The sequence below is a fragment of the Sphaeramia orbicularis genome, chromosome 24 (genome assembly GCF_902148855.1).
Source record: "Sphaeramia orbicularis chromosome 24, fSphaOr1.1, whole genome shotgun sequence".
NCBI classification, from domain to species: domain Eukaryota; kingdom Metazoa; phylum Chordata; class Actinopteri; order Kurtiformes; family Apogonidae; genus Sphaeramia; species Sphaeramia orbicularis.
The window spans coordinates 42,993,970-43,017,817 of record NC_043979.1 but is presented as its reverse complement, the minus strand read 5'-3'; the positions used below and the strand labels follow the sequence as shown (position 1 = coordinate 43,017,817).

General features: G+C 35.9%; 2 protein-coding genes across 3 annotated transcripts in view; both read right to left on the bottom strand.

The window, feature by feature from the left end:
• The window catches only part of LOC115414935 (dihydropyrimidinase-related protein 5-like), a 31,370-nt gene extending 26,371 nt beyond the window's left edge, over positions 1-4,999 (bottom strand). For both annotated transcript variants that reach the window (XM_030128297.1, XM_030128298.1), the window contains exon 1: positions 4,886-4,999. The gene's annotated coding sequence lies outside the window, so the exon portion shown is untranslated. The remainder of the gene's footprint in view (positions 1-4,885) is intronic.
• Positions 5,000-13,388: 8,389 nt separating this feature from the next.
• Positions 13,389-23,848, bottom strand: part of LOC115415195 (DNA (cytosine-5)-methyltransferase 3A-like) — a 78,610-nt gene continuing 68,150 nt past the window's right edge. Inside the window, 8 exon segments of the mRNA XM_030128694.1 lie at positions 13,389-15,675; positions 17,632-17,750; positions 20,097-20,166; positions 20,260-20,303; positions 20,306-20,347; positions 20,426-20,574; positions 21,274-21,364; positions 21,504-21,649. Coding sequence (XP_029984554.1) covers positions 15,534-15,675; positions 17,632-17,750; positions 20,097-20,166; positions 20,260-20,303; positions 20,306-20,347; positions 20,426-20,574; positions 21,274-21,364; positions 21,504-21,649 — 803 coding nt within the window. The 3' untranslated portion in view covers positions 13,389-15,533.

Sequence of the window (23,848 nt, the reverse complement as noted above, 5' to 3'; positions counted from 1 at the left end):
ATTTATTCCATGCATAGATATACTAAAAAAAAACCTACAAACTGGATTAAAAATGTAACCCCAAATCTAGAACATAGAAGCACTATCAAAATGTGTAGGAAATGCAGCCAAAAACAGAAGAGGAGGAGATGAAACAATAAAACCTGCAGTTGGTGATGAGTGGAGAGTCAAATCTATTTTCAGAAAAAGCTAACATATTTAGAAACCGTTTAGATGTGACATAGTGGCTGCTGAAACCCTCAGATGTCTGTTTCTGGGCAAGTGCTGGCTTCATGTGTGTCGATGCATGTTGTAAGTGAGAAGAAAGGAGCGGACAGCTGCTGACTCGGGTCTGATCTGGAGACAGAACCCCACAGTGTACAGGATCTGCACACATGTGTCTGACTGATCTAAAACGCCAGACCAATGTACATCAGACAAACATACAGACACAAACATACAGACACAGTGGGGTTTGAAGAGTTCAGGGAGGTTCATGGATGAATAAGCCATTAGTGAATCACACACAGATAAACACACAATAATAACAACAACAATCGCACAACTAACTAGGACATCACTCTATGGATTAGGGACACATCAGTGCCTATTGATGCATTCACTAAATCCTCTTGAAATTGTGTTATGTTGTGAAGGAATGAAAGATATAGCTTCCTCTTTTTTCTGCTCTTATTCACCTTCATTTCAGTTTGTCAAATATTTGCTCCTGTGCCACCTAAAGGTAAAACAGTACCTCTACACACATATCACAAGATTATAATTAAATTTACTGTTTATTCAGGCATCTAAGACAAAAAATATACCTCTTATAATAAATCCCGTGTAAAACTGCATTCAAATTGCAAGATTACAATTAAATTTACTGTTTATTTAGGCATCTAAGACAACCTCCCTCCCCAAAAAAACATTCCTTTAAATAATTCATGTCTGTTTATTCCAAAACAAAAAAACCCTCAAGTATTTATTCAGATGCTATTCTGGTGTCTGTGCAGAGCAATGTGTGCTGGTAAAAAAGTATCCTCACAAGACAGAGAATGACTAGTTGTGGTAGGGCATTGAGTCTACCAATAAAAACGTTATCAGAGGTTAAAGGCAGGTGGACTTTAAGTACAACTTTGAGTCCTGTCACATCCGAAAACATTCTGATGATAGGTATTGTGACATGTATCAGGACAGGAAGGGAAGTACAGAGACCTGGAGCCACAAAAACGGCCTCCTGCTGAACACCTCCAAGACCAAAGAAATGGGGGTGGATTCCATAAAGTCTAAACCCCTCCTCAGCCAATCGACATATATGGGGTAGCTATAGGTGGTGCCAATATACTAATATCTTGGTATGCATTTTGATGGAGGATGGAATTGGCTGTTTTTCTGAGGAGGATCAGGTCCTTTTCAGTCAACTCTAAGATGCTGTATGTTTTACCAGTTGGTTGTAGTCAGTGCATTCTTCTGTGGTGTCATCTACTTGGGAGGTAACATCAGACAGAAAGATGCAAAATGACTGGACAAACTGGTGAAAAAAGCTGGTTCTGTTTTTGGATTGAAGCCAGACTCATTGGGAACTATGTTGGATGCACATTAAGTAAGGTGGAGGACATCTTGGACTATTCAGATCAGCCTCTTCATTCCACTCTGACAAACCAGAAAAGCTCTGCAGTGGTGGACTAACCTCATTAAGATGCAGGACTGAATGCTTCAGAAGATCCTTCATGCCCACCTCTATCAGAGTCTACAACCCCTCAATCTGATGATTCATAGACTGCTGTTTGCTCATCCATTAATTCTGTTTTTTGTTTGGTTTTCTTGGCTTGGCTTTCTCTTTTAAAATACTGTGAACTTCCCTTTGGGGATCAATGAAATTAATCTTCACCATATATAAACTATAGGTTGGATCCAAAAGAAGGGATTGTTAATTGCAAAGGGCATTGGACAGCGTTCAGAAAAGACTTTGTGCCAGTGTGCCATATCAGCAAAATTTTCACCATTTGCTCTTGTGTTGCATCAGAGTATCTAGTGTTTCAGGGTTTTCACCACGTTTCACTCACAGATTAGTCAAAAATAAAAAACAGCAAAAACCCTCAGATTGTCATTAATGAGTAGAGACAACACAGAACTCTCAGCAGAAAAACAAAACGTTCATGCCTCTATAATAATTCACATAATCTACTGAAATATCCATCAAAATAGGTTCCAATTATTACTATTTAGGGAGGTCAGAAACATGTTGGATTAATGGCTACAACTTAAAATTAGTGTACATTTAATAATAGTTATCTGAGATTTTGTGAAAACATTAGAAATGAAGGGACGTGAGCCACAGCGTCTCTGAATTCCAAAAGCGGTTGTGCACATTTACGCATAACACAGCATTTGTAACTTCATTAATAAAAGATCATTCAGGATATGACATTAATCTTGTGTGTTCTGCACTTGTCATGCTCTAGGACTCTGGAATCATAATAATATATTTTAATATGTAATACATGAGGCTTATTTACACAGAAAGGGGCTGATTTTGCACTAAACCTATGAATATTTCCTCTGTTTGGCAATGATGTTTGCTATATATTCCGCCCTTTGTATGTGCTCTGTGAATTAGATGTAATTTTTGGCTGGTTTGCATCAGTTTTATGCAACAAAAGCCGTGCAGCTCTTGTGTGGATATGGCCCTGAGGGAGCTGAAGGTGACCAGTCAATGGAGGGGAGACATCAGTCAACGTCTCTGCCTCTGAAGTCTCAAAAGTGCACAACTGAAGTGACAACCAAGTGTTGGACAGTGCATGTGCATTATAAAGAGTGACTCAAATTTCTGCATGAGAAGCAGAAACACTGCCTCGTGACAATGGTTTTTCACCTACGGATACTGTCTTATACATACATCACTGTCAAACAACAGTACCACACAATTCATTCTCATAGTATCCCAGGTGTAAGACTTCCTTTCTGTATTTTATATTATTGTAAAATTTAAATAAACATCTGTGGCTGTTATGGTTGGGTGAAATGACTGTATACTACTGTGTGATGACAGAAATAAGGTATCTTTTTGTGTCTCTGTTGTATTTCAGGGGTAGATTATGTATCAAATCAGGACTAGATCCTTATAAAATCTCAAACTTGAGTGAATTTAACACATGTAATAGGTTTTGGGATGGAAAACCTGACAGATGATATCATCCTCATCCCAAGTCCAACAAATTTTGACACTTTGACACCACATTATGTACTTAAAAAAATCAAAAATAAACTAGACAACTGTTGAATATTGCACCAAAATTAAGGAATACCTGAACGAATAAGTCTTAAGATCAATGAACACTGTAGTCAAAGTAAATACTCAGTGAATCTAGAAAAGATAGATAGATAGATAGATAGATAGATAGATAGATAGATAGATAGATAGATAGATAGATAGATAGATAGATAGATAGATAGATAGATTTTTTTAAACCCTAATTGAGAGTCACTGTTACATTTTTTAGCTATTACATTCCCCTTTCTCTATTTGGAATTACAATATTAACTCTCAGTGACTACTGGTGCAAACTTCTTCCAATATTTACAGTTAGAAAAATGTCTTATTAGTCATAATTATTTGTGTACCTCAAATACTGTATATGCCAATACTATGCCACTGTAGTATACCCATTATAATTCATCATTCATTCATTCATTCATCTTTCAGACGTATTCCATATGTGTGCTGGACTGGACAAATTAAAGGAAAAACCTGATGGGAGCAGTCTCTTCCATGAAGACTCTCCCCACATCCATACAGCAGGAGGCCTTACTCACTAGCTTAATAAAAATGATGTTAATCAGATGTGAAGGTGGCCTTCACAAGTCACCACTTCATGCGGGTGATCCCATCATCACAGCTCCAAATGTGGGAATATGTTCAGAGGGAAGTTAGTCTGCAGATATGTGTGAAGATGCTTCTTGTTATTTTTTCCTTTAATTTGTCACCTGTCTGCATATTCCTACTGTGCAGTAACTCCCACTTGCATCTGCTTTTCTGTCCACTACTCCAAAACTCACAAAAAAAAAATCTAAAATAATCGCAGATTGAATGCAATAGGCCTTCTGTTGCATCATATAGGATCCTCTCTAACGTATTCAGCCCAGTGTGCTGCATTAAGGAGCCTTAAAGCTCCCTCAAGCATCCTCGAAACCCCTCAAAACCACCATGTAAAAGGCTCAGACACCTCCTATTGAACAAAACACAGGCTGCACGTAAAACCAATAGGAATGAGGAGGATTTTAACAACCTGCGACCATCTTCTGCACCAGTCGTTTGTATGCATGGGAACTAGTGGCCCTCCTCTTCCTCATCACCGGCATGTTTGATATAACGGTGAATAACCTATAAACCAATACCAGACTTACATAACGGCCAACACACACCGTCTTATCGCAGTGATGGAGACGCGGACACACGCGCATCTCAGGCGAATTTCGTCGCCTAAAGGCACGCGACGCACGAAAACTGAATCCATCACCAAAAATATACGTCAGGTTAAAAATATCCCTAAGGTGCCATTCATTTTTTCCCCCCTCATTTTCCACCTTATTTGCTCAGAAGAATTTAACCCCTTCAATTTGTCATGGAGAATGAATTGTATGTATGATTTATTGATTAAAAAAAAAAATCCGAAATACCAAAATGAAGCGTCTGACATTATGCATTATGATAAACGGTGGAAAATTAACGGTTGTGTTAAAATTTGCGGCTAATGAAGAGATTTAACGCATAATTTAACAGTCAAAACGCACATAATATCAGAAAACATCCTCCATTACTGTTAACATATGCTGTATTCAATATTGTAGCTGTAAATTAAAGACTGCCAAGTGGATTTTATGCTTATTTTTTCCGTTTTCTTACCGTTTTTCCAGATTTCCAGGAGAACCTCCTCTGCACGAGCCTCTATCCAGAGTGCGCGAGGACAGCTGGCACAGCTCGAGCCGCAGATGCTTCTCCGGCGACGCTTTCACGGCAGCCAATCAAAGGCTGTTAAGGCCTGAGCGGCGGGGGAGCAGACCAATAGGATCCGATAATTGGGTCCGGTCTGGTCTGGACAAAAGGGGCGTGTCCGCAGCCGCTGAAAACACGCGCTGCCTTCAGGGACTGTCGGAATAACTGTGGCATCGCCCGTCAAAATGCCACCAGAATAAAAATAGTTCGAGCCCACTAATAAAGAAAAATGAAGTCCAAATGCTTTTTGGCTGTTGTTTCCAAGATACAGACTTGGGTCAAAATGTGGGAATTAATGAGAGAATGGCTTTTACTTCAAAGGAATGTCATTCACTTTACAGGTTATTTATGCTCTAATGGAATATTTATAAATCTATTGTATAACTATATATGTAAATTCTCACTTTATTATATAAACATCAGCTAACTGTCACTTTTGTCATTTTTTTCTTATTCTTATTGTATGAAAGATTTAGCAGATTTAATTTCTGAGCCAAATAATTTATTTACAAAAAAAAAAAAGAAAAAAAGAAAAAAGAAAAGTACACCAGTGGAACAAGAAGTATAATTTAAGTATTTCTGTTGCAACCTCCAATGTTTTTTTTTTTCTCTGCATCTGACCTTTCCTAAATAATTTATCCCCATTTATTATTACATCAGCCTCTGTAGTTAACATTTTTCAGTGAAAATGGGGCACTTCCTTGTATTTAATTTACTGATCATGTAGAAGTTCGGAGTGAATTCAAAAGTTATTATATCAAACAAGAGAAAACTGAAGAGAAAGTGACATTTTCAGCAAAATATAGCATTAATATAACATGAAAACATATATCTACAACCACTGTCATTTGTCAAATTATATGGATTTTACTGGTGAATCAGTAATAGGTTTTGTAGAGTTACTTTTTACATCATTTAGGCTCAATTCAGGAGACTAAACCTATTTTACACAATGAACTAGTGGAGTAATTCTTGAATAAACCAAGGCCTGCTGCACAAATGTAATTTTCCTTATTTCATTATTATTATTATTATTTTAAATTATTCAAATAATCTTTTAACATCTTAGCTATTATTTCAGCTGTAACATCAGTCAGGTCTTAATGCATTCTTAAAAAACCCAATTACCATCTCATATACTGTCTTCCTCCTGATCTCTGATAAAATAAGTTAACCACTGAAAACCCTTTATATCATAAAGCATAGTTTGGTACTTCTCAGAGACAGGGCATTGAATGCAGCACGTCCATTGCCAAGAGCTACAAGGAGCACTTGAAGGCACCAATATGGAGCTGAAGGGCCACAGCGTTGGAACCAGCCCCAGCTTCTTGGCAGCAGGACTGAAAGGAGCTGTGGCAGGAACAGAGCTGATCAAAGTAGCAAATAATAAAACCAAAACCACCGGATGGGTTTGGTTTTAAACCAGTTCTTCTTCTTGGTGTCTACTTTATTTGTGAAACAAGAGAACTGTAACATCTGACTGAATGTATGACAGATTATTCTTATGTATATGACTCTTCCTCTTGTTTTACTTTATCATTATTTTATCTATATAATAGTTATAAATTTTCTACTTCTAGATTTCTGATTGTCCAGTGTTTTTTAATTTTCTGACCATAAAGAAATGTTCCAAAACCACAAAAAAACATATGTTGTATTCATTGTTTGTTGTCTTGCTGACATCATTTTCATCTTGCTATATAATTTTTTCTCTCTTGTTTGTTTTCATTTTGTTATACGTTTTATAAATAACATGCTAGTTTCTTCAACTTCTACCCTGAAACAAATATCAAATCATTTTTTTTCCTACATTTAACCTTTACTAAGCAGTTTAACACCATTTATTCTTACAAAAACTGAATAATCATTGAAGTACTTTTATTTTTAGCCAAATATATTATGACAAAACAAATGCATGGGTTTTACTGGTGAATCAACGTTGCAGAAGATGATGGTGTTTCCATGGTAACTACAGAGCCTCTGAACATCTAAATGGGTCATATCTGATGACCATGAAAAGAAGACAAACTGCATTTTACTTTAATTATTCACACGTATTGATAGGATTAGTGGTTAAAAATGTATTAAACATTTTAATTCAGCAGATGCTTTTGGTCCGTGGTGGCTGTTTCGGTCTTCTGAGCTTGGATGAGAATAACCAAGGTAACCTGGCTGCACTAGTTGATGTTAGCATTCATATATATTGCAGTATATGGTCTGTTTGCTAAGCTGCTAATTAGCTCAGGTAGCTATAATTAGTATGTTTGTGTATTTCATGTTACTCTTATCAAATACAATTGCATGTGTTAACATTTATTCAGGAGCTGAACTTCCTTGATAATGTTTATTATTACATTATTAGTGGATGTGAATGATGTTTTCACTAAATTCCAGTTTCATCCCTCACTCTTCTCTCTATAAACTTTCTATAATATGAATCAATATGAAAATGTAAGAACAATATTTTTTTGGCTGTATCACCAACCTGTTAGAATTATTAAAATATGTAACTTTGGATGTTCTTGGTTGCAGTATCATTTAAAGGGAGAGTTAAAAAAAAAAAGTTAATGGACTGTACATTTTCTTTTTTCTTTCCTGCTAAATATCTTAAATGAAGAACATGTGGCAACCATATTGTCATGAATCTCTCTTTAACTCTACTTGATACTGCAACATTCCTTTTTTTTTTTACCAACCTGAGCTGTCATATTTGTCCTAATTTGATTATTTGATTTAGCTGCCTGGGAAAAATGGGGAAAAATAGTGCAAAAAAAGCATTAATTTAGACCTTCCCTACATTTTGAAAAGGAACCTAGAAATACAAACACACAGGAAACACAATCATCTGCCAAAATAGACTCTGACATAAGAGGAGCAACGAGTTTGTGAAGTAAAACTAACAGGTTCCACCTCTAGTAGGGTGATAAACTGTTACTTACACATAAAACGCTGAGTGTTATTGTGTTGGTTTGATGTCAGCAGACTTCAGAGGACAGAGCTGACCTCAGATCAGTTCAGAAACATGCAAAAAATAACAAAAACCCTGTGTTAAAAATCATACAGGTCAATGACACTGAATCACAAGAAACAGTCCTTTTTTTATTCACGGTTCATTTCTTACATTGGTTCAAGTACAAAGTTAAAATGCCTTTTTAATTAGTTCATATTCATACAAGAGTAAAATAATAATAGTGCCTTTTCATTACTACGACAAACTTAAATACAGTCATTGTAAAGACAAACTTGATTTATACTCCTAACAATATATTTTTCTTATTTTCAGATAAAATTTTAGCACCTTTTGAAACACCACCAGTTCCTCCTTTCCTAAAAGCTCATCTTTCATTTAGTCCATGAGATGAGTGTCTGCATGCGCCACAGCATTGTATTTGTAGGTGTTGGGCGTGTTTATCTCTGCATCCGTGTGTGAAGAACAGTGTTGTTTTTTTTTTTTCTGTGTATTTGTTTTGTAAGTGTATCAGTGTGGAAAACAGCGCATCACTCAGCCTAAAAGCTGTCGATAGGCGAACAGAAACACCATCACCGAGTCACCCATCAATCCAAGTATCAAACCCGTTCCTTATGCTCGCGTCCGACTTCACTCTCAAACGGAGACGTGTTGAAATGACGCAGCTTTACACCTGTGATTTGAACACTAAATGTTAATCTTGCTGAAAAAGAGCAATCATTCCCCAAAATCTTACCATAATTAATCAGATTGAGTGGTTAAAGTTACAGCCCAATAAATTCTTACACTCTATTATGAATCTCTGTTTAATAAACTTGTATTGGACATTTTAACATAGTATTTGTACCAAAAAGTCAAAAATAACAGGTTTTCTTTCTCAAATAGTTGGATTTGAGTGATTTTCAGGTTGTGTACGAAGTGAGAACCTACTCACTGAATCAGCTGATGTTAAAGTACATGTTAATTACTGCAGTATTTATCCTATGGAGGCAGCATTTCCTCAGTTAAATCCTTTGTTTTTAGCCGGGTAGTTCGACATAATAGCTCACTGATGCTTTTTTTCCCACTTATTGTTAGACTTTAAAGAATGTAGTCAAGCAGAATAGTCAAATGTCCATAAATACTATTGCAAACACCCACCACGTTTACATTTATATGTTCTATTTTGTTTGCATGTTGTGAAATACCTGCTCTCAGCGATTTAAGATTAATGTAAAGATTTGAAAAGACAGGGAAAAGATGATTTTCTTCTACTAAATTAAAGACAGTTATGTTAAGTATCTTCTATTCATCAGCATAAAATACAGCTTTTTGAATAATAATTAGACCACGCGTTAAGATGCTTTTGTTGTTATTACTTTCAATGTGGCTTATATTTTTATTATAGTTTTTAGGTTTTTTATTCAGACGTGAACAAAAGCAAACTGTGACGGCTTTTATAAGTCACATCTATAACAAATGTTGAGTTTTTTCACAATGGTGCAAGAATTATTTATAGCTGTAGGATTAAATTTGATCTATGTATCTATCTCTTATCATAGGTAAATCTAACATCCCTGTCCTTCAGTTTGAGCACTTGTATTTTATTTTTTTTCAATGATTTTATTAGATTTGAATGATTTCAAACATTCTGCACTAGTAAACAAACTGTTTTATTGTTTAATCCAGATTTGAATGTTTAAGGCATAAAATAATAGGTATGTATGACATCTTTTCTGTTTTTAAAACTTATTCTGAATATCTTTTTTGGGCAGATTAATTCTATCCACATCACTACAGATACATGATTCATAGGTTTAGATGTTTTTATTTTGACTGAAATTGGTTCTGATATTGACTGGTGGTTGATGTTAAGTGTCTCAAGTGGAATTGGGGACTTTGGGGGAAAATAATAGCTCAAAAAATTAAAACCGAAATTAGAATTATCTAGATTTTTTTTTTTTTTTTTTTTTTTATAGTGAAGCTGATGTTCAGTTCCATAATAGTTTGATGTTGATTACTAAAGTCATAAAGAGCTAATTTGTCAAAGTGTCTAATTTCTTTTTCCTGCTGACATTGACTGTTTGACCACCACTGTGTACAAAGATGCATTAAATTAGTGATAAAATGAGGAATTTAATGGTGTAGTTTGGGTGTTTTCATTTATCCTTGACGCGCTGGCTGCCATTTCAACCCGTCTGTTATTTGAGAGTGTGCTTCAGCATCGTCGGCTCAACAGTTTCTTCTGGCATCCTTGGGTACAATAGAACAAGTCACTACTGTTTACTAACTGTAATATATGCTCTCTCTAGCCTCTCTCTCTCCTCTAGGCTGAGACTGAACTGAACTGAGCACCAACCTGGAACAGTACACACACACAATAACAGATTATTATTGTAATTATTATTACCATTATTATTATTATCATTACTCCCTAAACTAACATGGAATCGGAGATTACACTGACTGACTGACATGCAGCACCTGGGGGGAGTGGGGGTGGTTCTGGAAGGGGTGGGGAGTTAGTTGGGGCTCGGGTTTGGGAGCACCAAGCGGTCCAGAGTGAGGACCGTCGGAAGTCAGATGGCAACAGGCGGCCGGCGAAAAAACACAGTGTGTATGTGTTGTTGTAGCGAAAGGAGTTTAAAGAAGCATGAAAGTCTGCACCATGTTGGTTTCCAGCAAATGTCTGTATGTGTATATATATATATTTATATATATATGTGTGTGTCTATGTATTAATGTATGTATGTGTGTGTATGTATATATGTGTATGTGTATATATATATGTGTGTGTGCGTAAATATGTATGTGTGCGACCTGCAAGAGCACTGTAAAAAAGAGAAGAGTTTAAAAAGCACCTGAAGGTTGGTTGTATAAACGGAGAGTAAACATGATGAAATAAAACTTTGAACCTGCTGGTTTATTTACTGATGTGATTGTTTGTGCGTTTCTGTCTGTCTGTTTGTTTGTTTGTTTGTTTGTTTGTTTGTTTGTCGGTGTGTGACTGAGTGTGTCCAGTTGTTAGCTGGTATCTGAGGAAGGTCAGAGGATCACAAGGCTTCCTGGGAAAATAATGGTCGTCTGAGGACCAAAAGCACCAGACTGAAAGAGATGTTTTCTCAAAAGACAGCCCCGTTTAAATAAAACACAAATCAGGTCTGTGTGGTCGGCGACATTCACACACAACACCTCAATTAAAGTGCAAATACTTCAGCGCACATAGAGGCTACGCCCACCTGAACACGCCCCAACATGGGTAAGGAGGGGAAACTGTCAACCTGGGAGTAGATCTAAAAATGATCTGCTTCAGTTACAATCAGACACTGAAACTTGACCTTCATATGTTCCTGATTTCAACAGTAAAAAGACCAGACAGAAGGTGTAGAAAAGTCCTGATCCAAACAAACACAACTACTATTCTTTCAAGTTTATTTTGTGTCCTTCTCAGCAGTAATAATATTAAATGTGTGTAGCGTATAGTGTATATAAAGATGGACCAAGTGACAGCTCCTTACAAGTGAAACTAAAACGTCTGTATCACCCTCTAGTGGCTGTATCATGTCATTTACTGGGACTTAAACTAAAAATCATTGTTTTTCACATGACAACTATGCACGTTTTTCGCATTGCTGTGTTGTTGTGTTTTTTCCTTGACTGATCCAGGAGTCCAACAGCCGAGGAAACATGTCTGAGGTTTGTTTGATATGATTGTCTGCGTGGAGCTCAGGTAACGTTAAACCTCAGAAGGCGAAAAGGTGAGAAGGCTGAAGGTAGTGTGTGTCTTCTTAGTTATATTTGTATCCAGGTTGACCTTATTACGTTATTCGATGATATAACACAGGTGACTGACAGCTGTTACAGTTAAGGGTGAAGACACACCAACCACCAATTTTCAGAGGTCGGACGTCATCGGGCAGTCTGGCGACCTCGGTCACACGATTAATGTGTTCTGTGGAATCGGCCGTCATTAATGCAGTCACCATTCTTTTCAGATGATTCAACATGTGTAATCATTCAGTTGGACCAGTCTGATTGGTGGAGGGATAGCCCTTGACTAGTGAATCAGGGAACAAGAAGGCTGGAATCTTTCTTCTTCCACAAGAAGAAGCCCGAGAGCTGACAACGCCAGGATCTTCTTCTTATTAGCCATCCGTTCAACAAGTACAACAACAATCCTTCTTGACTACTCAACACTCTCTGCTGACAACAATGACTGATGACAGCGAGCTCTATGTTTTGGTCTAGAGAGATGTTCCGTCATTTCTGGTTTTTCGTTTTTTTGGGCCACAATACAGATTAGTACCGCCTGTTATGAAGACATTACATCTTGTTCAGAATGTACGCTCATGTCAGTAGTCGATTTGGTGTGTTCTTCGCACTTTTTTGACCGTGTCAGGGAGACGGGAGCCGACCGATCAGTCCTTTTCTAGCGACAAGTGGCAGTTGATTTGGTGTGTCTTCACCTTAAGACTAATCAGACTGCATCACACTGGATTTTTCAGTTTTACATAGCTGCAAGAAGTATCATCTTTTTGGTTCATAAAAGCAGCTGTTGTACATGTTGTGACTCTTATTCTGAGATGAAAATGGGAAGGTAATTCCAGCAACATGATGAACAAAGAAGAGGAGTTTTCATGTCATTGCACAAAAGCTCTTCCACTACACTTCCACTCAATAAGTGGTCAGCAGGTGCGTCTGCAGTGACGTCACTTTCAGACCCTCTAATCCTATTCCAAGTCACAGATGGGCTGAGCTTATCCCAGCATGCTTTGGGCAAAAGGCAGGAGCGCTCCCGTAACGGGTCAGGTGAGGTACCTGATATTGATTTATTTATCCAGGGCTGTCTGTTTCAGTCGTAGGAAGTAGAAAACCGGCATAGTGTCTACAGAGCAAAGGTCTGCCTCTGGTTTCAGTGAACTTTCGCTGCTTCGACATCTGGATCCGTATCACACGCAGCATGAGGTTAAACTGGAAGGACTGGGACCAGTTTACCAGTTCACCAGGCAGAGAAGGGCAACAGGAGAACATACACTATATGACGCATTCAGGACTGAGCTGATTCACTTTACTTCAAATGCTGCTGTGAATGGGACACTGATTTTTGAAAATAATCCTTTTAGGTTTTGGTTTCTTGAATGCAGAGCTGCTCTGGAGGACAAAACTAGTTAAATCTTATTATCTAGAGCCAAAGATTAACAGTTTTCTGGAGCATCAATCCACTGCAAAGCCAAGGTGATGTTAAAGGAGCAGTTTGTTATTTTGCAAGATAAATATATTCACTTTTTGTTCAAGAAAAAGGAAATTTTCAGTGATGCTCTTCTGGTAAAATGATTAGTCAAAGGTAAGAAGGCAAATTACATAGTCTACAAATTAAAAACAAGATCAACAAATGAATGAAATGATGTTGTGTGTATTCAACACATACAACCAGTCACTGTACACAGTGTCATTTGTGATTGATTCTCTCTCAATATTGATCGATTTCACATTCACTTACAGTAATTAACAGTCATTTACTACACAAACCAGCATTATTTCATGCTATCAAGTATGTACGTCAACAGTACTAAAGGCAGTTTAAAGGAAATACTACAGTATCTATAGTAAAGTGGTTTGTATACTCACTCTAAAAGACACGTTTTCTGGAGTTTTCTGGTTTAACAGAAGCAGTGGAGGTAAATCCTGTTTGCAGAGAACTCTTACTTTATAAATATATAAGAACATGTAGGTATTAAATAGAGAAGCTTTAAATTACTTTAATTATTATTATTTTTTTATTCTAACATCGTCATATTCTGTACTGGTTTGTCCACTGGAGGGCGCTGTTCACACTGAAGAAGAAGACGACTGAAGCTGTCAATTATAAACTAAAAACCTGTATGTAGGCACGTTGGACATCCATTGTGAATGATATATTTTCTATTTTATGCCTTTTTTTGATATTTTCTTTACTAAGTACTTCATTTTTTCCTCCAAAGTGGATTCTTAAGCTGCATCAGAAGAAGAATCAGTGTTTTATAGATGTTGGATAAAATCATGCTCACAGTTAAGTGAATACATTTATGTTTTATCAGTATTTCACATTTCCAGTCGGTAGTTCTAAAACTCATTGCGCTTTTACTTCAGCATATAAACTGCGGCTCTTTGGCTCTGCTGAGATTTAATTCTTTGTACCTCCAAAGCAGGTCAGAATTCTACTATTAGGGTCACTGTAGGTGAAATAAAAAAATAAAAAAAAACTGGAGGAGGGTAATATTCCAAGAACTAAGACTATGACTGGAATGTTCTCTGAGAATATCAGCATAGTCGGCATTTCAGTTCAACACAAAACTAGACTATTGAGCTTCACACAACTTCATCCATATTTATACCCAACATGGATTTGTAATTCTCAGAGATTTTTCACATTACATATGCAACTCAGAGAAAAAAATGTCAAAGAATATTCTACTTTTTCATATATTTGTGAGTTCTTTATTTGTAAATTCATCCATTTCATCATATATTTAAAAAAAGAATAGATTTTTTTCCCCCTTATACCATTTGAAGGCTGAGAATTTGGCGTTTTTTTCCTTTATAATCTCACACAATATTAGATTTCTTACTCACGAATACGAAGAAACTTGTAATTTCTCATAAATGTAAAGCTTTATTGTCAGGGAATATACATTTTTTTTCTTGTACATTTAATACTTCAGAATCTCCAATTTTCATAAGTTTTTGTAAGTCTGTTTTAATGTATGTTTTTTTTATTTTTATTTTATTTTTGTTTTTATTTTCAGGGTCTCCTCATTTAATAAATACATTTACGTGACATGACCCTAATATACTGTCATAAGAAACAACCTACAATCCTTCCAGTTTGTTTTATTTTAAATTACATTTTACGTTTATCTGTGACCATCAATATTTCAGCATTTTCCCCCATCATTTTTTTTTGTTTTGTTTTTGGGTAAATATTCATGTTTTGGAATCTTGTTGCTGTTCTTGCCTGGTGTTTCTCCCTCGTTTGCTTCCGTAACTTTTCCTTAAACTCACTTTTAATGACAAAACCGCAGCGACTTAAAACAACCAGAGACCGTTCAGTCTCTTAGAGCACCAAAAACTGTAAAAGTGTTGAGTTGAAGTGGCACCATTTATACTGGATCACTGCCTGACCAGCACCACAAGTGTTATCAGTTGTGTTTGTGTACATCTGTGTTCTGTCACTACGGTTCAGAGGGTTCAGAGAGATGTTGAAGACAGAAAGCTGGGGGGGGGGGTCTTTGTCAGTTTAGCGCCCCCTGGAGGTTTGAACTCCAGCTACTACAACACAGTAAAGCCAGAAGACATCAGTTTCAAGATCGGACAGGAAGTCTGAGTGTGAATAGATCAGCTCTGCTTTAAGGAGCAAGGTAGCACCAGGGGACTAAGGGCGGCCAGTGGTCTACACGGGATCTACGAAGGGAAGCAGTCCTTTACAGTATGTGTGTGTTTGTGTGTGTTTCTGTCTAATGTCAGCCAACCTTCATGTACTAGCTGTGTTCCTGTGTGTAGTGGCCTGTGTGTGTCTGTCGTTACATACTGTTTTATGTGTGTGAGTGCGAGAGAGAGAGAGTCGGTGCGTGACTAGTAGCAGGCGAAGTACTCCTTGAGCGGCGCGAAGAGGTGCCTGATGACGGGGACGCTCCAGGACCGTCCCAGCAGCCTTTGCCTGGCCAGACGACTCATGTTGGACACGTCAGTGTAGTGGACGGGGAAACCGAACACCCTGCAGACACAGAATGGTCAGAGAATCAGTATTTTAGTGTGATCTGCACTCACAAATACACTACGTGGACAAAAGTATCGGGACATGTCGAATTCTGGTGTTTCTTTTCTAACGGGGGTCTGGGATACAAAACAATAAAGACAAATGTCGTAATATAATTTTATATTGGGATAAATATCATTGCATTAGTTAGTTTGGTGTAAATTGTTATCTTTGTGTCCAAAATGCCTCAGAGAGGATTTTCACTTAATTTCTCTCAACATTGATTTTTTTGTTTTTTATCCATGATTATGATTTTAAATGTTCTACCTATTTTTCATGCTCTGACTAAATAATAATTTTCTATCACAAATAACCATCTACGTTCTTCACGTCTCACTTAGGAAAAAAAATCTCCCTTTAAACTTTAAGGAAATATTGATGTTTATATCTCAAATAAGCATGAACAGCGTCCGAATACTTTTGTCCATATAGTTTATTTACTGAACAACAATATTCATTTATGCATGGATGTAAAAGTTTTCTATATACACAGTATGTACACCTATGGTTGTAAAATTTTCTTGACAAATCAAAGGTTTGAGAAGGAAGAAAGCCACTGCTATCTAAAAAAGGACCCGGACAGAGGTCTGTAAAAAAAGAACAGATTCAGAAAAAAGTGACAGAATGGTGAATCTCAGTAAAAGGACTCAATTTATGGAACAATCAAGATCAAATATCGTCTTAAAAATCCATTAAATGCTGCAGATTAAGGAATTATGAAACAGGAAATTATTCTGGAGACGGTATAGTATAATGATGAATTACAGCAGTAAGTGATGGCAGATACTGTATTAAAAGATTGATTTCACAATTCTGTTTGACATTGATACTTTAAGCACACAAGTATTTTGTTGACAAGGGGCAAAAAATATAAGATTGTTCTTCTTTGTGCTCATTTTTATTCATAATAACAAACAACATAAATTATGCCGTCAAGTCATAGCACATTCGCAAAATACTAACATCAACTGCCATCTTGTCTCAAAAATCATGGGAAAAGCAAAGGAACATGGGAAATGTAGTCTTATATAGCTCCTATCAATAAATCAACCAAAATAAAGTATATATTATCATTAACAGCTCTGTATTAAGTCAATTATAACAATTAAGCCTTTGATTAATCTAAATTAAATCAGCTGTTAATAAATTACAAGTATTTTCCTAGAACAATACTAAGTTTCAACAGCGGACATTTTGCTAACATGTAAGAACAGATTTTTTTTGGTGTTTCTTTTATTTTATGAATGAAATAAAATAAACTACATGTAATTATTATCTGTTACTGAGCTCTAACTGCTTTGCTGAGATGTTTTGCATCGCTATTTTACACCAGCATCGACCAAACTGTCATGTTAGATATTGGCATTGGACGAAAAACTTTTCATGTGGTCAGATAAAACACACTGTTTTGCTGTTTCATGTACTTCTACTCCTCCAGATTTGATCAGTAAAATAGCTTTGATTGTTCAACCTCTGAAATGTTCTGCTGTTTATTAAAAGTTTGAATAGTTAAAAAACACAAATAACTGTCTTCTACAGTGTTTACATCTCAGGTTGTACTCATTTTGATTTGATGTAAAAGGAAGAAAATGAGCAAAAAATTTATCTTGAAGTCAGTGGCAGACGTGTTTTTGTCTTGATATGTTGTTTTTTTTATTCTTGCTGCATAATTTACATATAATATCTTGTTTATTCAACTTTCATTCCAAAAATAAGCCTTCCAACTGGAAAGAAGTTTGACTGAGAAATGTCAGTGCAGCCAAAACGTTCATGGTTTGTCATGGTTAAAAACTTTTAGTACAGATAAAAGTTTTGGGAAACAGAGTCTACATATCTTTATTGGGGATGAGGAAGATTCCCTTTATTTCGACTGTTAAAACCAAACATAAATCAGAACCAGGGTGTCGTACGTACCTCTCCATCTCCGTACACCACAGGATGTCCTCCTTGTTGTCCATGAAAACGGGGAAATGCTCGTCTTTCCCCTGCTTCACAGAGTTGGAGCGTGTCGTTATCGTACGCAACTTCTCAAACTGGAATTAACATCCAGACATACACACAAACACAGACATGGACAGACACACACAAATCCTTTTTAATCCTACAGCTGGCCTTCTACTGACTATAACTTCTATGGTTTTAATGTGCAGGCATTCACATGTGTCTCTTGCTGCCAGTCTCAGATTTCAATAAAAAAAGACAAAAAAGAAAAAAAAAAGAGTAAAAATAGTCAATGTTACGTGTATAGTGACTGATGCTTGTGGTCTGTGCATAAACATATCTCAAAAACACAAATACAACCACAAATTCTCAGTTTTTCAGCCCATACTTCTACTTTTTAAGTCACAAACTGATATTAGTAATATTTAATATCACTGAGAGCTCACCTCAGGGCTGGACAATAAAACATCATTTTATATTGTGATAAATATCATATTGTGATTTTCTTCTATCTTTTGGGTTTAGTTTGTTGCGAATCATAAACAAAACTACGTAAAATTTGAGACTATAGGTGTGTGTAGATATTTTTCTCATTCATTTGAGTTTTTCCACAGTTTTTTTCTTAGAAGTGTAAGGCTTTTGGATCTGAAGAATACATTTGTTACTCAACATTTGTCGAATTCATGACTTTATTTTATTGTATGAGTTTCTTTATTGCAACTTTGAGATTTTTTGTCCTTATAAATTAGTAAGTTTCTTTCTCTTTTTATAAATTAGTTTGATTTTTTTAATTTATCTACCACTTTAATCTTATTCTTAGAGAATGTCCATGTTTTTCTCATTGCAAATTACTTTACAATAAATGAGAATAATCTGTATATTCCTCATACACTGGTGAGGGTTTTTTTTTTTTTTTTTTACATAAATTCATGACATCTTTCTCGTAAATTTAGGAGTTTTTTTATTCATAAATTTACCTGTAAATTTAAAGTGTTTTTTTCTTCTAAATGTATGACTTTATAATTTTTCTCTTCTACTTTTTACCATATTTTTTAACCACTCTTTTACCTGAAATTATCCAAATACACCCTTGTAATAAACAACCATCTATCCTGAAAATATTTTATGTTGTGAAAATCAGTGGCAATATTTCAGCTTTCATCATTTTTCCTCATCATTTGTTTTCTGAAATTTCTGACTAGAGTGTTGAACATTTTGAATGTTTTCTTTGAAAGTTATAACATGAGAATTTTTTTGCATTAATTTGAGGTTTTTGTTCTCAATTACTGACTCTGACTTTTGAATTCTGAACATGTTAACATTCCTGATTGGTTTTGTTGCTTCCTTTATGACTAAATCTAAGCCACTAACAATCATTTGTTTTCTTCAACTCTCACTCAAGAACAAAAATCAGCCTTGAAACTTGGAAAAAGACACAAAGATCTGGCATCTACAATCTAACATCTATCAACTGACATGTGCATAATAATCATGTTATCACCAGCCCTGCCTCATAAACGTCTAATAACTACCATTCCACACCACCTATCCAGAATTCAGAACATTTTCCACTTCATGGGACTTTCCTTCTTCGATTCCAAATACCTTTTTGAGGTGTGAATGTTTTTGGTCTTTGGAGCTGGATTTCCTCAGTAGTTTATGTTTTCAAAGCTTCACTTATCAGTCATTTTGCAAAGGATTGAACATTCTGAAAAGTCTAATTGTAATTTCTAACATAGTTTCATACATATAGTTTCTTAAATTTTCTGATTTTTTTTTTTTTTAATTGTGTGTGGTACTAATAATATTCTATAATATGAAGAAATTGTTTAGTTCTGTGTCAAAAACAACCAGTTCCACAGATCTTGTTAAAAAATACCTACAGTACTGGTAAATTTTTACCAAGATGTAATATTTCAGGGTATCTGCAGATTTAAGGAAACCACATTTAAGATTTTAAAAACCTTTTCTGAGGCCACTTTGGTCAAATTTATCACCTTACTTAAATAAAAATAAAAGAAAATAAAAAGAAAAACAGAAAGAAGACTCATAATTATTGCATTGAACTTAACCATGTGGATTCATACATATTCGTCCAGCTAATGTCAAACTCAATTTCCACCAAATGACTGTTGGTGGTTCTGCTCCTTCCAATTTCATTATGCTAAAATAAAAAAAAAAAAAAAAAAAAAAAAAAAAAAAAAATATATATATATATATATATATATATATATATATATATATATATGGCAAATTTTACTTCTTACAGAAATTAAATATTCAACATTAAGTTGTTTCCTGGTTCAGTACAAATGAGGTTCTGAAACCTACTGAAGAAATGCAGCCCTCAGTCCTAGTTGGATGGATAGATACGGTTTGAAAATAAGCACATAGACACATAGAACACAGAACAGTAGAAACCCACATACAGCTGATACCTTGGCTGTCCGGCCGTGTTCCAGGCACTCTTGAAGATCCAGCCTGTCATTTGCCATCGGTGCGAGAGGTCTAGAAATTTAAAAAGTCCTTTCATTAGGTTTCATTTCAATATTTGACTGAATTCATGCCTGTGTGTGTGTGTGTTGTGTCTTCCCATTTCACCTGGACATGCCTGGCAGGTTTCCCCAGAAATACCGGGGCTCGGTGGGGCAGCAGAAACCTCCTTGGCGTCAATCATCACCGGGTTACACTGATGACAAACAACAGGGTCATGATTCTTTTGGAAAAAAAAAAGGACTGGTCTGTTGTGCGGCCTGAAGGTTTTTACCTCTAGAAAGCGGGAGATGTCCCGTTTGTCGCTGACTCCCATGGCCACGACGTTTTCAAAGAGCCAGAAGAATGGCCGCTCGTCACCTGGTTTCGGTCGAGTCTCGTGTAGAAGACGGTAAAACTCGAAAAACAACCGTCCGGTTCCCTCTGATGAAGAAGAACGCTTAGTGGTTATGATTTATAATAATCTTTGCACCAGGGGTGTCGCATATACAGTCCCCAGACCAAAACCAGGGTCCGATCAGGCCCATGGGATGAATTTGTAGAAATGTAAAAATTAAACTGAAGATCAATCAATCAAAGATGTTAAAATCATTTAGTTCAGGACATACAAACCAACATGATCTCAAGCGGATCAGATCAGTAAAATACTATCATAATAACCTATAAATACAGACAAATCCAAATTTTTCTCTTTTAGTGTAAAAAAGTACAATTACAAATTCAAACAACTTGAAATGTCTTAAGAGAAGTAAGTGCAATTTAACAATATTCTGCCTGTTACTAAATGTTTTGTGCTTCTGTAGATCACTGTGATCTGTAAGTTGTAATGCACATGTGTAAATGAGAAGCTGAGGCAGAATATTGTTAAAACTGCACTTATTTTTCTAAAGAAATTTTAAGTTGTTCAGGTTATTCACATTTTTTTAAAGAATAGTTTGTAGGTGTAAACATTTTCATGATGTCATTTCACTTTTTCACTCTAAAAATAGAGAAAAAGTTGTAGTTGACATTATTTAAAGGTTATGAAGTTATTTTACTGGTCTGGCCCACTGAAGTAAATGAATTTGACACCCCTGCTGTACACACTCATCTGTTCGTCTTGTCATTTGTACCAGTTCTTACCATAAAGGCCTTTTCTTGCTGGGTTGACTATCGAGAGGTCATTACAGGGGCTTCCTCCGATCACCAGGTCAAATGGTCCCCAGTCTTCGATCTGAAGGAAATAACATAATATGAGTGAACAGGGCTAAACTAATTTCTACATATGTGAGTGTAAATCATCACCTTGTGCTACATTTCCATTGATATGAGAATGTTGGGTTACGTGTCTGAAGGATCATACTGTGACTCACATGTTTGCGGGTTACTTTGCGAACATCCCCCACGTACATGATGCGGCCGTGGTGACGGACCATGCCGACAGTGATGGAGTCTTCACATACCTCAGACGCTACGTATTTGTCCACCTGGATGCCTAAATCCTTCAGCACCAGCAGACCTGAGATCAAAAAAATGTCTGTTTATCACTAAAACCAGAGCTGGTAATGAGACTTATCATGTTACACATTCTTCTTCTGTCTCTAAGGTTTATATTGATGTGAAAAATAACCACTACAGCACAGGTGCGTGTTGAATGTCTTTTTCATCTTTTGCACTTTTTATTCAAAATTTAAATTTACAGACAGATAATTATTCAACATTTACCATGATCATTACAAACATAATTGTTATATTTCCAATCACATAGCAAAGCCGAATGTATCATACTGTAGCATAATAAATCCATTTAATACCATTTAGTATGTGTAATGTGTGGAAATGGGATTAACAGAAACAGTGTTTCTCCCTTTGTAACAATGACAAACTAATGTGACCCAATTACACAACAAGCCTTACCTATAAATCTATAAACAAAAGAAAGAATTTGTGCATAAATGGACGTTCATGCCAATTTTACTGTCATTTATGCACCACCTTATACTATTATCTTGATGTAAGAGGTAAAACCACCAGTTAGAAGATGTTTGATAAATCAACCTTTTCATTTTACACATATGCAAATTTTAAGGCTTCATAAATGAGGCAAAATAAGTGCATTTAAGCAGAGCCAACAGGACCTTTTATTTTTTTCTCCAACAAGCAGAACGTGTGCTCACTTTTCATACTAGATACTACATGTTACAAGTGAAATTACCTTAATTGAAGCTACTCCTCAGTCCTTTAAAGAGTATTTTAGATATAGCATAATTCACCTTTGATGGATAATGTCAGGCTGTTTAACTAGAATGACAAATGAGTAGAAATTTAAAAAGAAAATGAAATTGTACCTCGGATGATCCAGATTTTGGATGGTTGTTCAATTAGATACTTTATAATTAAGCCAAAGGCAGTAGATTTCTATGGTTTTCCAAGACATTAATCGACTTTCACCTTTTTCCTAACAAAAATCTGAACCACTATGACTTGACTTTGAGGAAAATTCTCCTATGTGTGATAAAATGGAGGATTATTTACACTGATTTCTCAACATTTTCCGTTGCGAGAATAATCTACACAACTTTTCTACTCAACTAATGGTATTTTAGAAAGAAAGAGCACTGTAGTAACCACTGACATAATTCTACAAACCTATAGTAGAAGCATGTCACTATCACTGATTGCTAGGCTAGTGAGTTTCTTTCAGTTTTTTTATAACGATACTTTGGTGATCGTCTACACAAAAGTGGTCAGTTTTAGTCCACATTAACTTGCAGAGTTTGTGTAATGTGATATTTTACTGATGTTTTTCGACTCTGGGTCCAGCTTCTGAACTCTGATTTACACATGCTTTATAGTTATACTCATGGAAAACGTCTTTTATTCATTACAAAACCATAGTTATTCAAAATGGGCTGCTGTAGCCTAGGTCAGGGATTCTCAAATTTTTCCATGCCAAGGCCCCTCAAACAGCATTAGCTTCTGGCCGGGGCCCCCCATCAACAATACTACAAAATATGTCAAGAAACATTGACTTTTAGAATGTGTTTTCTTACTTTTATTCACTATACAATAGTTATTAAATTTGCTTTTGCATATTTTATAATAATCCGTGATGATTTGCATCTATTTTTTTAATGTTGTTTTGTATTGCATTTTTTTCCTCATCTTTCCTCCAATTTTCTGAGGCCCCCCTAGCACCCCCTGGCGGCCCCCACTTTGAAAACCACTGGTCTAGGTAATTAATGGAAACACTGCAGCTAGTGATACAGGAAATTGTGGATGTGTTTATTTTACATCTAGATATTGTCAGAATATTTTAATTTTGCTGTACCAAAATGATGCAAAATGCAGAGTTTCTAGTCAGATACGACAAAAAAAGCATCACATAGACTAGACCTTCAGAAACCAGAGAAAATCAGAGGTAAAATCCATAGATTTGTTGTAACTTGCCTGCATTTTACAGGAGGTGAGTCACACCTCCTTCCATTAAAAACACCAACACAAAGCAGACACAGACTCACATAAAGAAGTGTGTGTGACAAGTCAGGGTGAATTCAGTTATTGTGAAAATGCTCATGATTAACTTTTTTTTTTAAAATTATTTACAATTTGGGGGAAAAAAACATGAATTTATCCATCAGGAAACTTTTGTTAGACACTTTTCACACTTACATGACACTAAACTTTGAACTTTTACAACAGTAATTCATGACCTGAA